At 43.3% G+C, this 14,120-nt stretch overlaps 1 protein-coding gene across 1 annotated transcript in view; it reads right to left on the bottom strand.

The window, feature by feature from the left end:
• Positions 1–10,600: 10,600 nt before the first annotated feature.
• The window catches only part of LOC103717828 (acyltransferase-like protein At1g54570, chloroplastic), a 37,438-nt gene continuing 33,918 nt past the window's right edge, over positions 10,601–14,120 (bottom strand). Inside the window, exon 13 of the mRNA XM_039116319.1 lies at positions 10,601–14,093. Within this exon, the coding sequence (XP_038972247.1) occupies positions 13,808–14,093 (286 nt within the window). The 3' untranslated portion in view covers positions 10,601–13,807. The remainder of the gene's footprint in view (positions 14,094–14,120) is intronic.

The raw sequence follows: 14,120 nt of genomic DNA, 5'->3' as shown, positions 1-14,120 counted from the left end.
GGTTTCCACAAACACAAATAGCCTGACTCTTAGAGACTAGGGACTAACCAGGCATCTAGGTTACCTTTTAAAAGGTGATAGAGGGTATATATATGAACTAGCAAGGCAATCTCAAGACTCTCTTAAGTCCCAGAACAAAGGTATGTACTAGTGTATCACTTGCTGCACTCTGCACTCGCGTCAACCAATGCGGAAAGAGAGAAGGGTGTTTGGTGAAAGGTTCATAATAAATGGTCATCAAACAACAGCACCTATGATTTGCATGGGTATTTTCACATCATTGGCATGACATAACAAATAAGTTGAACTTAATGCTTATGCCTCCAGTTTTTCCCTCCATGCAAATGGAGTACTTTGCTTCTCCAATACACAAACCAACCTAGCCTTGGTAAATTCTGAAACATATATAAAAAAAACAAAGGCGTACCAAAGCATTCAATGTTGCAATTTGCAAATAATGGATAAGGTCTCATGTGTACCAGAACTGTTGCAGCAAGCGATCTAGAATGACCCCTCTTCGAGAGGGTACTCAGAGCTACCTCAGCTGCGGCATGCTCTGCCTGCCTCAGTGTGGAACAGAAGGTCGGGCTCTCAAAAATCTCTCCATTAAAATTAACTGTCGCCTTGAACCTTGGAGCATGATCAGCCCCCTCCCGTATGCATACATAAGATGGCAAGCTGAAACAGCTTCTCTAAGCAAGTTCCTGCAACTGGTTCTTATACATGCCTGCACCCAATAAGCAACAACAAACACCCATAATGTAAATAGTTACCAAGGACTAAGCTCATGTAATAAGAGGAAAAAATATAGTCATTTCAATAACAAACTGTAAAACACTCAAAAGTAACAAGTGGGTGATAGGCTCGCTGCGCCTACCAGATCACGATGGACTCGGAGACCCAATCCACGTTACCTGGTGGCTATGCAACTCGCCGAGTCGAAAGCGTGGGAGCCAACAACAGTTCCAGACCAAGCCATGCATGTGGAAGGGGAGCCACCCACGCAGGAATGGGGAGCGGAACGAAGACTGGGCTCTGCGGCGAAGAAGGCGGAAGCGGAGCACGTTCCGGGGAAGAGTGCATGGCCGAGTCTCTCGGTTACGTGGGACGAGGAAAAAGAATGCGCTCCGAAGCAGAAGGAAGCCAACGTGACGAGACGATAAGTGATGGTGAGGAGCTGACACATGATGGCCCGGTCTTTCGTGTCAAGGGGACGGAAGTATTAATACAGAGAGAATGTCTTAGCTTGGGGAGTAGGGAGATATTGTTATTTTATCTTTCTTTGTTTATTTCCTTGGGGTTACTCTCACCCGAAGAGAGCTGTCCCCTGTTTGCATGGCGGGTCCTTTGTAGTTCACTGTGAATTCCGTAGCTAATGAAGTTCATCTCCACTACTTTCCATTGTCTTTTCCTTCTCTGACTGGGACCTAACATCTGGTATCAGAGCACGAGATATGTCGAATAAGGAAAGGATAAAGCACCTCGAAGTCGAGGTGGGCGCGATGCAGGAGGAGCTTCGTAGTATGGAGGCGCGAGTAGACGGGCGTCTTACAGAGGTCTTGGAGGCCATCCACCACCTTCAGGTTTATGTCCAGCCACCCATGCCACTCGAACAAACCGCATCGCCGCAGGAAGGAGGCTTTGAACGAAGGGAGGAAATCGTCGGAGCCCATAGTCACCCCAGGATGGATTTTCCACGATTCACCGGGGATGATCCCATTGTTTGGCTCGATCGAGCCGAACAATACTTCGACGGCCAAAGCATTCCAGCTAACCGAAGGGTCTCCACGGCCTCGTTCTACCTGGATGAGGAGGCCAACCACTGGTGGCAGTGGCTACATCGAACTTACCAAGACGAAGGAGTTGTAATTACATGGAGGGTGTTCGAGCATGAGCTGTTGGCTCGGTTCGGGCCAAATGAATATATCAATTTCAACGAGAAGCTGTCACGCGTCCAGCAATTCGGGACAGTAAGAGCATACCAGCAGGAGTTTGAGAAGTTGGCGAACCGAGTTAGAGGTTGGCCCCCGGATGCTCTCATCGGCACCTTCGTCGGAGGACTCAAACAGGAGATTGCAAAGGAGGTACGCATGCGGCAGCCCCATTCCCTACGAGAAGCCATCACAGTAGCTCGAATGCGAGAGGAACGGCTGGAGCAAAAGCGGAGAGCCGGCCGGAGCACCGCGTTGCGAGCAGCCGGAGTTCCACGACTACCGAACCCGGCCTCACCTATATTTGCACCACGGCTTCCCGCCCCGGCTCCGATCCTACGCATCTCATGGGAGGAGATGCAGCAACGACGAGAACGCGGACTCTGTTTCAAGTGCAATGAAAAGTTCGCACCTGGGCACAGGTGCAAGACGCCCCAAGCTTACCTGATCGAAGTTGATAGTGGGGGAGGTGATGATGGACCCTGCGAAGGAGGAATCGACCAACATGCCGAAGAGCAAGTGGAAGAGGAGACGCAACCCATGATCTCTCTACATGCATTGATGGGGTGGAGCGGGCCGAAGACGACGCGAGTAGTAGCTCACATCTGGGGACACCCATTAACTATTCTGATAGACAGTGGGTCGACCCATAATTTTCTGAGCGCTCGAATGGCTCAGGTACTCCAGCTTCCTATGGAGTCCATGGAGGAGTTCGGAGTCCGGATTGCGAATGGTGACACGCTCCAATGCCGGGAGAAATTTCGATCGGTGGAGGTGGAACTGCAAGGCAAGAGGTTCTGCGTGACATTTTACCCTTTGCCATTGGTGGGACTGGATGCCGTTCTAGGCGTCCAATGGCTAGCAATGCTAGGCCCGGTACTCTGCGACTAGAGACAACTAACGATGAAGTTCTGGTGGGATGGGCGAGAATGCGAGCTGTTGGGATAACCACCTGCACTTGCCCAGGCTCTACATCCACAGAAGATATCATGAGAAATAAAAAATAAGGTCCAACTATTTGCTATCTTTGTGAAGAAGGGAGACAACTTTCAGGATCCAACCAATGAAGAGGAGCAGGCCCCAGAACTCCGGAAGTTGTTACAACAGTACTCAGCACTGTTTGAAGAACCTCGACGATTGCCACCGGAACGAGCCTTTGTCCACCGAATTACTTTACAAGAAGGGACGTCGGCGATCAACGTGTGACCCTACCGGTATGCTTACTACCAGAAGAACGAGATAGAACGCCAGGTAGCCGACATGTTGGAAGTTGGGATCATCCGTGAAAGCCAGAGCCCTTTTTCCTCCCCTGTGCTTCTAGTGAAGAAGAAAGATGGCTCTTGGAGGTTTTGCACAGACTATCGGGCTCTCAACACCGTCACCATCAAGGACAGGTTTCTCATTCCCACCAATGATGACATGCTCGATGAACTTCATGGAGCACAATACTTCTCCAAGCTTGATCTCAGGTCGGGGTATCACCAGATTCGAGTTCATCCCAAAGATATTCCAAAGACTGCCTTTCGCACCTATAATGGACACTTTGAATATCTGGTTATGCCCTTTGGGATGTGCAACGCACCGTCCACGTTCCAGGCGGCGATGAATGCTATCTTCCGGAGATACCTGCGTAAATTTATCCTAGTCTTCTTCGATGACATCTTGGTGTATAGCGCCACTTGGAAACTACACCTCGAGCACTTGGAAACAACCCTTAGCATTCTCACTGAGCATCAGTTCTTCCTTAAACCTTCCAAGTGCTTGTTCGGGCAACATCAAGTTGAGTATCTTGGTCATGCTGTGTCGGCCAAAGGAGTACAGGTTGATGCCACTAAGATCCAAGCTATGCAGGATTGGCCACGACCCATTTCGGTAACGGAACTCTGGGGATTCCTAGGACTAATAGGATACTACTGGAAGTTTGTTAAAGATTATGGGATCATCGCCGCGCCACTCACTGCGTTGCTAAGGAAGGGTCAGTTCCAATGGAATCCCCAGGCGGAGCAAGCCTTCCACCAACTCAAACGGGCTATGACAACAACTCCAGTGCTAGCCATTCTGGATTTCACAACAACGTTCATAATTGAAGTAGACGCCTCAAATCGTGGGATTGGAGCGGTTCTTACGCAAAACGGGAAGCCAATAGCTTACATGAGCAAGGCACTGGGTGTGGCAAAGAAGGGATGGTCTACATATGCCAAAGAGATGCTAGCGATCATGGAGGCAGTTCGGTTGTGGCGACCGTATGTGCTGGGAAGGAAGTTTCAAATACGCACGGATCAAAAGAGCTTTCGGCACTTTTTAGAGCAGCGAATAAGTACCCCGGAACAGCAGAACTGGGTGGCTCCTCGAATATGAATATGAGATCATCTACAAACCCAGAAAAAATAACACGGCTGCAGATGCTCTCTCACGACTCCCTGAAGAAGCAGCGCTTCACGCCCTCAGTCAACCCATCTTCGACATTTGGGAAGAAATCCGGATTGCTCATCGAGAAGACCCTTATCTGCAACGGAAAAATCAGCAGCTAAGAGCCGAGCCTGATAGCATGAGGAATTACCAATCCAGAGGAGGGATTTTATATTACAAGGGCTGGATCTTAATCCCTCCCGGCTCGCCATTAAGAGTTAAGCTGATGGAGGAGTTTCACAACACCAAAATTGGAGGCCACTCAGGAGTCCTCAGAACTTACAAACGGGTCTCTCAAGCTTTCCATTGGGACTCCATAAAGAAAGACATCCAGAAGTTTGTGGCCGAGTGTGTAGTCTGCCAACAACATAAGTACATAGCCCAGGTACCAGCCGGACTCCTACAACCATTACCAATCCCTTCTCAGGTGTGGGAGGACATTTCAATGGATTTCATAGAAGGCTTACCATGGTCAAAAGGAAAGAATGTGATCTTGGTTGTTGTCGACCGACTCACTAAGTATTCACACTTTTTATCGTTATCCCACCCGTATACCGCAAAGGGGGTAGCTGAGCTATTTGTCAACCAAGTAGGGTGATTGCACAGGATGCCGAGGTCGATAGTCAGTGACAGAGATCCGATATTCATGAGCAACTTTTGGCGTGAATTCATCAAGCTACAGGGAACATCGCTCAACATGAGCTCAGCCTACCAACCTCAATCCGACGGTCAGACGCAGGTAGTTAACCGTTGCGTGGAGCAGTATCTCCGGTGCCTGTGCAACCAATATCCAAAGATGTGGGAACAGCAGTTGGCATGGGCGGAATACTGGTACAATACCATCTTTCATTCTACTGCAGGCATGACCGCATTCCAAGCGTTGTATGGACGAGCACCGCCTATGATCAACCAGTACATGGAAGGGATCTCCGCGGTGGACAAAGTTGATTGAGCGTTAGTTCACCGAGATCAACTGCTAGGAGAGCTAAAGGGAAACTTGGCCCGAGCCCAAGGCCGTATGAAGCAACAAGCCGACCAGAAGAGGAGGGAAGCTGTCTTCACTGAAGGCGAATAGGTATCCTTAAAACTTCCACCATACCGACAACAAACCATATTCCAGCGAGCTCATCAGAAGCTCGCCTAGAAATATTTTGGGCCATATCAAGTTCAGGAGCGAATCGGGCCGGTGGCTTATCGATTAGCATTACCTGCGGAGGCCAAGGTGCATCCGATGTTCCATGTATCGCTTCTCAAACGGAAGATGGGAGAAGGTCAAGCACCCTGCCAAAATCCTCCACCCATCCATGAAGATGGCCAACCGGTGATAGAACCAGTCGCTATCAAAGATTACCGCCGGGTTAAAAAGGGGGGGAAGATCATCAAAGAAGTACTGGTGCAGTGGCGCTCGCTACCAGAAGAAGACGCTAACTGGAAGGAATACCATCAGCTGAAGCAGCGGTACCCAAACGCAAACCTTGAGGATAAGGCTTTAGCTGAAGGGGGGAGGGATGATAGGCTCGCTGCGCCTACCAGATCACGACGGACTCGGAGACCCAATCCACGTTACTTGGTGGCTATGCAACTCGCCGAGTCGAAAGCGTGGGAGCCAACAACAGTTCCAGACCAAGCCATGCACGTGGAAGGGGAGCCACCCACGCAGGAATGGGGAGCGGAACGAAGACTGGGCTCTGCGGCGAAGAAGGCGGAAGCGGAGCACGTTCTGGGGAAGAGTGCATGGCCGAGTCTCTCGGTTACGTGGGACGAGGAGAAAGAATGCGCTCTGAAGCAGAAGGAAGCCAACGTGACGAGACGATAAGTAATGGTGAGGAGCTGACACATGATGGCCCGGTCTTTCGTGTCAAGGGGACGGAAGTATTAATACAGAGAGAATGTCTTGGCTTGGGGAGTAGGGAGATATTGTTATTTTATCTTTCTTTGTTTATTTCCTTGGGGTTACTCTCACCCGAAGAGAGCTGTCCGCTTTTTGCATGGCGGGTCCTTTGTAGTTCACTGTGAATTCCGTAGCTAATGAAGTTCATCTCCACTACTTTCCATTGTCTTTCCCTTCTCTGACTGGGACCTAACAGTGGGCACTACTAAAATTTATTAGTGCAGGATAAAAATAGCATGCAGAAATGGGCAAACAGGCCTTTCAAGCTGTTTCTTATAAGATAAAGAAACTTTAAGGGCTCACAGTTCATCATGAGACTTCAGCAAAAGCTCTGGATAAAGCACTGCAAAGGGAACATGAAGTGAATTCCCACATCAGAAAAACAGCCCCATCGAATAAAGTTCAAAAAGTCGTTTTTTTAGAAATTTAAATAATAATAAAAGGAAAAAAAAAGAAGCAACTTGAACAAAATCTCATCAATCATCCCAAACCGAGTTCCTCCAAGTTCACCAGAAAAAAAAAAAATCCAAATATAGCATTCTCAACCTTGCCAATCAGTCTAAAATGATGCCCAAATAAAAAATTTTGATTAAAAAAAACGTCTTTGAATCAAAGAACCCATCAGGAGATCTCCCGAAACAACGGAAACAATCCAGCAACCCCTCAGATCAGAACTCGAAGAAGAATAAGGAGAGCGGCAAAGGAAAGGGGAAATGGGACCTGACCTCGATAGAAGCCGGCGGATTTCCTCTTGGGAGCTCCCAGAAGATCACCGTGGAGGATTAGAGAATTGAAGGGGGCCGAAGAACGGGTTCAATGGGAGGCAACGGCGGCAAGTGTTGGGCCTCTCTCTGGTGGGGGCCTTTAGTTGCTGGCTCCGGCACTAATGATAAAGGGGGGTAGGCTTTGCCATTTCTACCATCATCTCTCTCTAAAGCTCATAAACACAGACCTTGGAACTAGGTTTCAAAAATTTTGTATTGGAAAATAAAGGGATTTAAAAGGTGATCATTGCTGCTGTAGATAACCTTGTCCACTAAATTCCTTGGAAACAAGTTTAAATTTTGAGTTGTTTACATTAATTTCTGACTAGAGTTTGGCAAGGGACAAGCACAGTGCATGTGAGAGATTGGTAGGAATGGTTTCCATCATAATTAGAAACTATTAATTATTTATATAGTTTGAAAAATAAACACTGAAGTTTAGGAGGTTTACTTCTCTTGCTTAGTTTCTTTTATTTAGACATCCTGGTGCAAAGCCTCACATAAGGAATTTGAGGGTTTGTCTTTAATATCAAATTAATGTACCAACATGAGGGTTACTTGGTTTATTGAGTTATTGTTATTTTATTGGATTCTAATAAGAGTTCTTAATGAGAATAGATTAGATGATTTTTTTTTTTTTTCGGTACAGCAGCGGCTCACACCCATCAGGTATAAATGTGGACAATAAAATCAGAGAACAAATGAATACAAAGAAGCTTCGGCACAAACACGTGGTTCCCCAAATAAAACCTCCTGAATGATGTGCAACAAAGGAGGCAACTCAGTCAGCAGCATAATTTGCTTCTCTGTAAACATGTGTAGCCAGGTAGGAGTTAGACTCCCTCAAAAGTGGAGCAGTAGCCTTTCCGCAGCAGCGCACCTCCGACTCCGAACCCACTGGATCATAGTGGTCGAGTCCTCCTCCAAAGAGGATGCAGTCCGCGCCCACTATCCGTCTTGCATAGGTAACGCCCTCCCATGCAGCTCTGAGGTCGGCGCAAACAACGGATGAATCTTATTTTTCGAGCATAGGTTTTAAAGAAATGACATCTTTTCACTTAAGTCACAGCGAATAAAAGAATAAAAATGTTTTGAGAAGATGGATTGCAGCATGTTTCTTAATTACCAAGAAAAGTTTATTATGTAATTGCATCTAAGGGTGCTAATCGGTTGATTGGATTGAGGTAAGGTAGATCTAACTATTCGGTACAGTCGAATCTGGACCGAACCCATTCTGAGACTAGGGTTTAGGCTTTTGGCTCAAAAACCGTCCATCAAGATTAAGTTGGAGTTGCATCCCCCAACATAAAAAAAAAAAAAAGAAAAGGAAAAAGAGTCAGGTCAGGCTGGGTTTGATTATTAGGTGAGCTTTCATAAAACTCTATTGGTCAGCTATGAATTGCACTTGGATCCCAATTGAGTACCACAATTTATTTGAAGTTAATCTACTTTTTATTTGGTAACTCATTGCTTTCAGATCAAGGCTATTAATTGATATATATTATGTTAGAAAAAAAGGAAGAGGAGAAGAAGAAGCATTTAATAGGGCCAATTCTCTCAACATTTTTGAATGATTTCAAGAAAGAAAGATTCTATTTCCTTTTTTTTGTGAAAAAAAAGGGGACAAATTCTATGTATTACAGATACACTTATAATAAAAAAAGTTATGAGTAAAACTATTAATATATTCGCTATCTATTATACATGTTGTGAACTATCAGTTCTGTTTCACCGAAATCTTATCATGTAATTATGAAAGTTTTTTATGGACACCATGCAGGAGATTAGAATATAAAAGAAAACTATAAATCTAATTAAAAAAGATCGAAGCATATCCTGAGAGTCCTAATTAATTATTGATGATTACTACAGCAATATCTTGTAGAAGAAGAAAGTGTAATAACAGGATAGATCTTCCTCTTCTTCTCCTTTTTTTTTCATTTGACTTTAAATTTTTTTTTAGTAGCTACATGGACGTGCTTTCGATTTTTGATGACCGGTGCATTCTCTTGTTTCTTTCAAAGAGGAAGAACTAAACAGAAAATGATGCACCCATTGTTATCAGACAGTAACATTATTGAAAATAATTTTAATGCATACAATTTACTCTCTTGCTTCTTATTTTTTCCAAGATGACACTTTCTTTAAAGTGACCATTTTTTTTTTTTTTCTGGTGACAGTTAAAGTGTCCCCTTGTTTCTTAGAAGAACTAATACATCAAAATTAAGTGGGCGTAGCCCCATTAATTTTACTAAAATGGTTTAATATATCAACAACTGTAACATGCTGCATGCAGATGAGAATCAGCAGTGCATGGAGCTTCACCAATGCAGTCCCCTCTAGAGCTCACATCATGTAGCCGATGGACGAGAACAAAAGCTAAAGGCTTGATTAAACTGATCCTTTCACAACTGTTTTGCTTGTTTGTAACTTATTAGTTTCTAAAAATATTTCATAAGAAATATTTATTTGCTATGATTGCCTGTGCCTAAAGCATTTTTTACATTAAGTTTCAAGAATATTTTGTAAAATATTTATTTGCTAACTTTTCCTGCCTCTAAAACATTCAGGTTCTTAAACCAGGCGAGTTCCTATAAGGTTGATACAATAAGAGTAATAAAGTTCTAATCAACTCGTTCAACATAAAGCAAACACCTAGATTTATTTACTTGCCAGCATCCAGATCGCCATGCAATACTAAAAATTACATCACAAGACACAGACCAGTCATAGATATTTCAGCTGTTTGGAGAAAATATTCAAGTACAAACTCACTTTGTTCGTTTCACACAAACAACCCACCATACTTCTTGGCAGCCTCACTGCTGTCAATGGTTGTGGTCACGGAGTCTCTCTTCCTTGGCTGATATGTATTTGGCAATGGTGAGTTCCACTGACCTGCGCCAACCACCACACCAGATGAAGTCCTTGCAGATTCCCTGAGGTACTCTGCGGCAGTGCCAGTGTCATTAGTTGTGTGGCTTGGCCGAGCCCACCCCGCTGTGGTGATCAAAGCAGGCTCCTTTGACACATTATCCGCCAAAGATTCATATCTTCCATAGGCTGGCCTGTTCCATCCGTTATTGCTCATGTCATTTGCACCAGCTTCATAGTCACCATAGTTGAACTTCTGACATCGAAAAATACCTGCAGGAAAGCCTGTTGTACCTCCATCACTAGATGCATTCTGGACATTGTCTCCTCCATAGTGGCTTCCACTTTGATAGTTTCCTCCCTTGTTGCGAAAGCCATTCGCGACGGCGCCATCCTTGTGATGGTTGGGGCAGTCAAATATCACCCCAGGCATAGCTCTCCCATCGCTGCCAATGATAACTGTCCTGCAGACATGATCATGATTCACCCCAGCCCTGTTAATATAGGCTGAGTTGCTCCATCCATCTCTGGTTTCAGATCCATCTTCGGCAGTTCCCCAGACCCCGAAGAAGCCCAGCCTGCCCCTTCCATTTGAGCGGCTGTAACCAGCCATTCAGTATTTTCACTCTGAGAATATGATTTGAGCCTGAACTTGAACTCGAACTTCAGCTTTTGCCTCTTCTTATATGCAGGGAGGAGGATTCTTTTCCTTTCGGTGCACCCACTAAAAAAAAGAAGTGGTCTGGAATCAGATTCTTGCTTAAGAGAAGGGCATCATATGAAGTGCAGGACAAGTTCTTTCAACTATCAGATGTGCTGGTAGGCCAGCATAATGTTAGCATTTTCAAGAATCTAGATGGCCTCCCCAAGGGCATAAAGATAAAGTGGCTAGGCTTTTTTCTACATCATAATGCCTAAAAAAGAAGGGAATATGTGACTAAGCTAATTAAGAAAATCCATCTCAGGGCCACAGAACCTTCCCAATTAAATGAACATGCATGAGCAGAACAAAAGTGAGTGGAATTGATCCCCACAACAATCTAGTGGAGAAAGCATTTCTCGTGTAGGAGCTTGGAAAGAAAGCTTCTTTTTATCATCAAAGTGCCAGAACATAAACGAAGATGGATATGGTGTCACCATCTCCATTTTAGAATCACTGTTCTTGGAATGATCAAGCTGAAATTGTTTTCATAATGAGGAGAACAAAGAAAGGACTTCCGTGTGATCTGTTAAGGTCCTTGTTCCTTATTCTGACAGTCTTGCATCTTGATTTCGACAGTTAAATAATTATTTAAAACCATGCAAATGACTGTGATAGCATCACTATTCAAATTCTTTCAGGCAGTCCCCTACTTAGTAAGCTCCTATAATTTACTACTGAAATTTGGAAAACACGCTAACAAATGAGTAATCACCTATAGATCCAAAGGTGCTACCTTGCTTCATAACTTTGTGATAGTGAACATGCTCAGACTGTGCCGGTTCAAAACTTCAAGCACACTAGCTCCTGGAAAATGATGAACTAGTGAGTACCACCTCCCCACTGTGATGTGAGCCAGTTAGGTAAAATGGTGCTAAGGCTCTAGCACATTTAAACTTTTGGATTATTGTTTGACCAAGAGCACTATCTCACAGCCACTATTATTCCTCCAATCAAAAACTTTAACCAAATCTTGACCAAAAACAGAGAAAAGAGAACAAGGAGAACTGCATTCTTGCAGGGAAAAAATGAGCACAATGCTCTCTTGCTCTCTTTAGCAGTCTTAGCTTTAATCTGAGTGGAGAAGGTGAACTGAAAGGACTGAACACAACGTGGTTTTCTAAAAGAAAAGGGCATATTCCATGGTAGAAATGAAAGCAACAGCTGAGAAGCTGTGATTTTTTATATTCCCTATATTGCCATCAAATGTGTCTCAGCTTAGCTGACTCCTAGGAGACAGGACATAGGGGCACCAATGTTAATGAGAGAATAAGCTTCCGCGAGTTTTATAAGAAGATATCCCCTCCACAGGGAGACAGTCAGTTGTTCACACCTAATTCACGAGAAACTGTAATTGCGTATGTTTATCACCCTAACAAAAAAGGAAAAAAAAAATTAGATCTTGCATTCATGCACCTTTTCTTGGTTTCCAGACCTAAAGTGTGCATGAAGAAACAAGAGTGGAATAATAACAAAGGAAACTATGGAACAATAGATATTAAAAAAAATGCTCCAAAGCCACAAAGGTCAGTTAGTTCTCGAAAATATTAAAAGCTTGTAATTGGCCCAATTGTCTGCGCTGCAGATTGCATAATTAGTAGTTAGGAAGGTTAAAAGAGTTCAGGGTTTGGGTACTTCTAAAAATAAGAAAAAAGACAGAAGAAAAAGAGCCGGACTATGTTTCAGTATTGCTACAAGGTATTTTCTAGGCAGCCTTTCTCCTCCCCCTGATCTCCAACCCTTCTAAGGTGGCTTCCTCTTTATTTTGTAAGAGGCCTTTATCTAGAATTGTCCCCAGAGAGAAGGAATGTCTCCAAAGTTAACCTCAAGCATAACAAGGGCAAGATATGAGCTTCCACAGAATATTCTACTACCCTAGTAGAAGTCATATGCTGGTGATGAGATGCTAATTGCCTCACAATGTAGTCATTCCTTTTACATCCTTACCGATGAGGGCACATGCTCTAGTCCTCTAAAGTTTGCAGATCAATTACATTGCAGAAGAGCCAAACCTTTCTCAATCTAAGCTCTAGAGTACAAAGTCTAAAAAGAAAATCTAGAGAAGGATATGTTACGTAAGAGGAGAAGAGTTCTGCAAACCAGCTCATGTAATGTTAGATTTACATCTTATCTGTGGCCAAGTCCATGCAAGACTTCTTAAATGCTATGGTTCTCTTCCACTTGAAGCCTTTCCAAGGAGCCTAATGGTATAAATAAAATATTAGCAACACCTGAGGGTCGCAACCTTAATATGATCTAGTGGGAGGAGCGATAGAAGAAAACTAGGAAAGTTTTCACAAACATAGTAAAAGAAGATTAATATTTTATCACCAAGAGCAAAAGTGAGGGTAGAAAAAACATTCGCATGCTTGCAAAGTTTGTTTTTTTGACACAAAGGCATGTGGTTTAAGCTTGTATCTTAATTTTCAAATTTAGCTTTAGTTTATTTTCTGTTGATTGTTGGTTTTATATTATTTTAATAGGAGAGAACTAGGAAAGTTTTCATAGACATAGTAAACGGAGATTATTATTTCATTACCAAGCGCATTGGCTTTATATTGAAAGAGAGGATAGGAAAAATTGGCAAGTTTGCAAAGCTTGACAGTTGATGCAAAGGCATCTTCTTTAAACTTCTATCTTAATCTTCAAATTTAGATTTAGTTTATTTTCTGTTGGTTGTTGGTTTTCTATTATTTGGCCTTTGTATGTTATAGCCTCCTTGCATATATTTCAGTTGGAAGTTTTGATCTATTTTAGGCAGCTATATATTATGGACTCTAGCCAATTGCACTAAATGCATGATAAACTTTGTTGGGAATAAATGCTAATCTTGTGTATGCATCTAAATGACGCTTACCTAGTATGTGTATGTCCATAGCGAAAAACATAAACTAAAATAAATCAAACCACTTCAGTGTAGGGATAGTGCTAGCGGATTAAAGTGGTATGCTATTCATCTTTAATTCAAAAATAAAAAAGACATCTTCATATTTTTCTTCTTATATATCTCCTAGATTCTCTTTGCTTCATTATCCATTTCTAATTTGCAGTAATCAATGGCATTCCCAATTCTCATATCCAGATTTCCAAGCATATAAACTAATTTCTGATCATGAACAATAGTGAACCTGGATTACAAGGAACAGTCAATTTGTTAAACAATGTCTTAAATGTTAATCAAGCAAAGTCATGGAAGATGCAACTACAGTCTTTTATACAACATAGCATATTTAACTAATCAAGGTTCAAATGTGGGGACTTGATGGTCGCTGCCCCAAGTAACTTGATACAGAGTCCTTGGGATGATACCCCTATAGATATCCTCCTCCCTCTTCTTTAGTAGATAAGATATGATGCGCTCAACCTCAGATTTTACATGCAAATACAAGGCACTTGCTGTCTGTCTGTCTTTCAACAACTCCTTTCCACTTGTTATAATTGGTTTTCCAAATAAATAATAGAACCTGCCAGGTAATTTGGGGCAGACAAAAGGAACAAAGATATCTTGGTTTCTATCATCATTCCTATAAAAAGAGTAACTTCCATGTCAA

This window comes from Phoenix dactylifera, unplaced genomic scaffold (assembly GCF_009389715.1).
Source record: "Phoenix dactylifera cultivar Barhee BC4 unplaced genomic scaffold, palm_55x_up_171113_PBpolish2nd_filt_p 000077F, whole genome shotgun sequence".
Classification (NCBI taxonomy): Eukaryota; Viridiplantae; Streptophyta; class Magnoliopsida; order Arecales; family Arecaceae; genus Phoenix; species Phoenix dactylifera.
The sequence above is the reverse complement of the archived record's forward strand: the minus strand, read 5'-3'. Positions and strand labels throughout refer to the sequence as shown.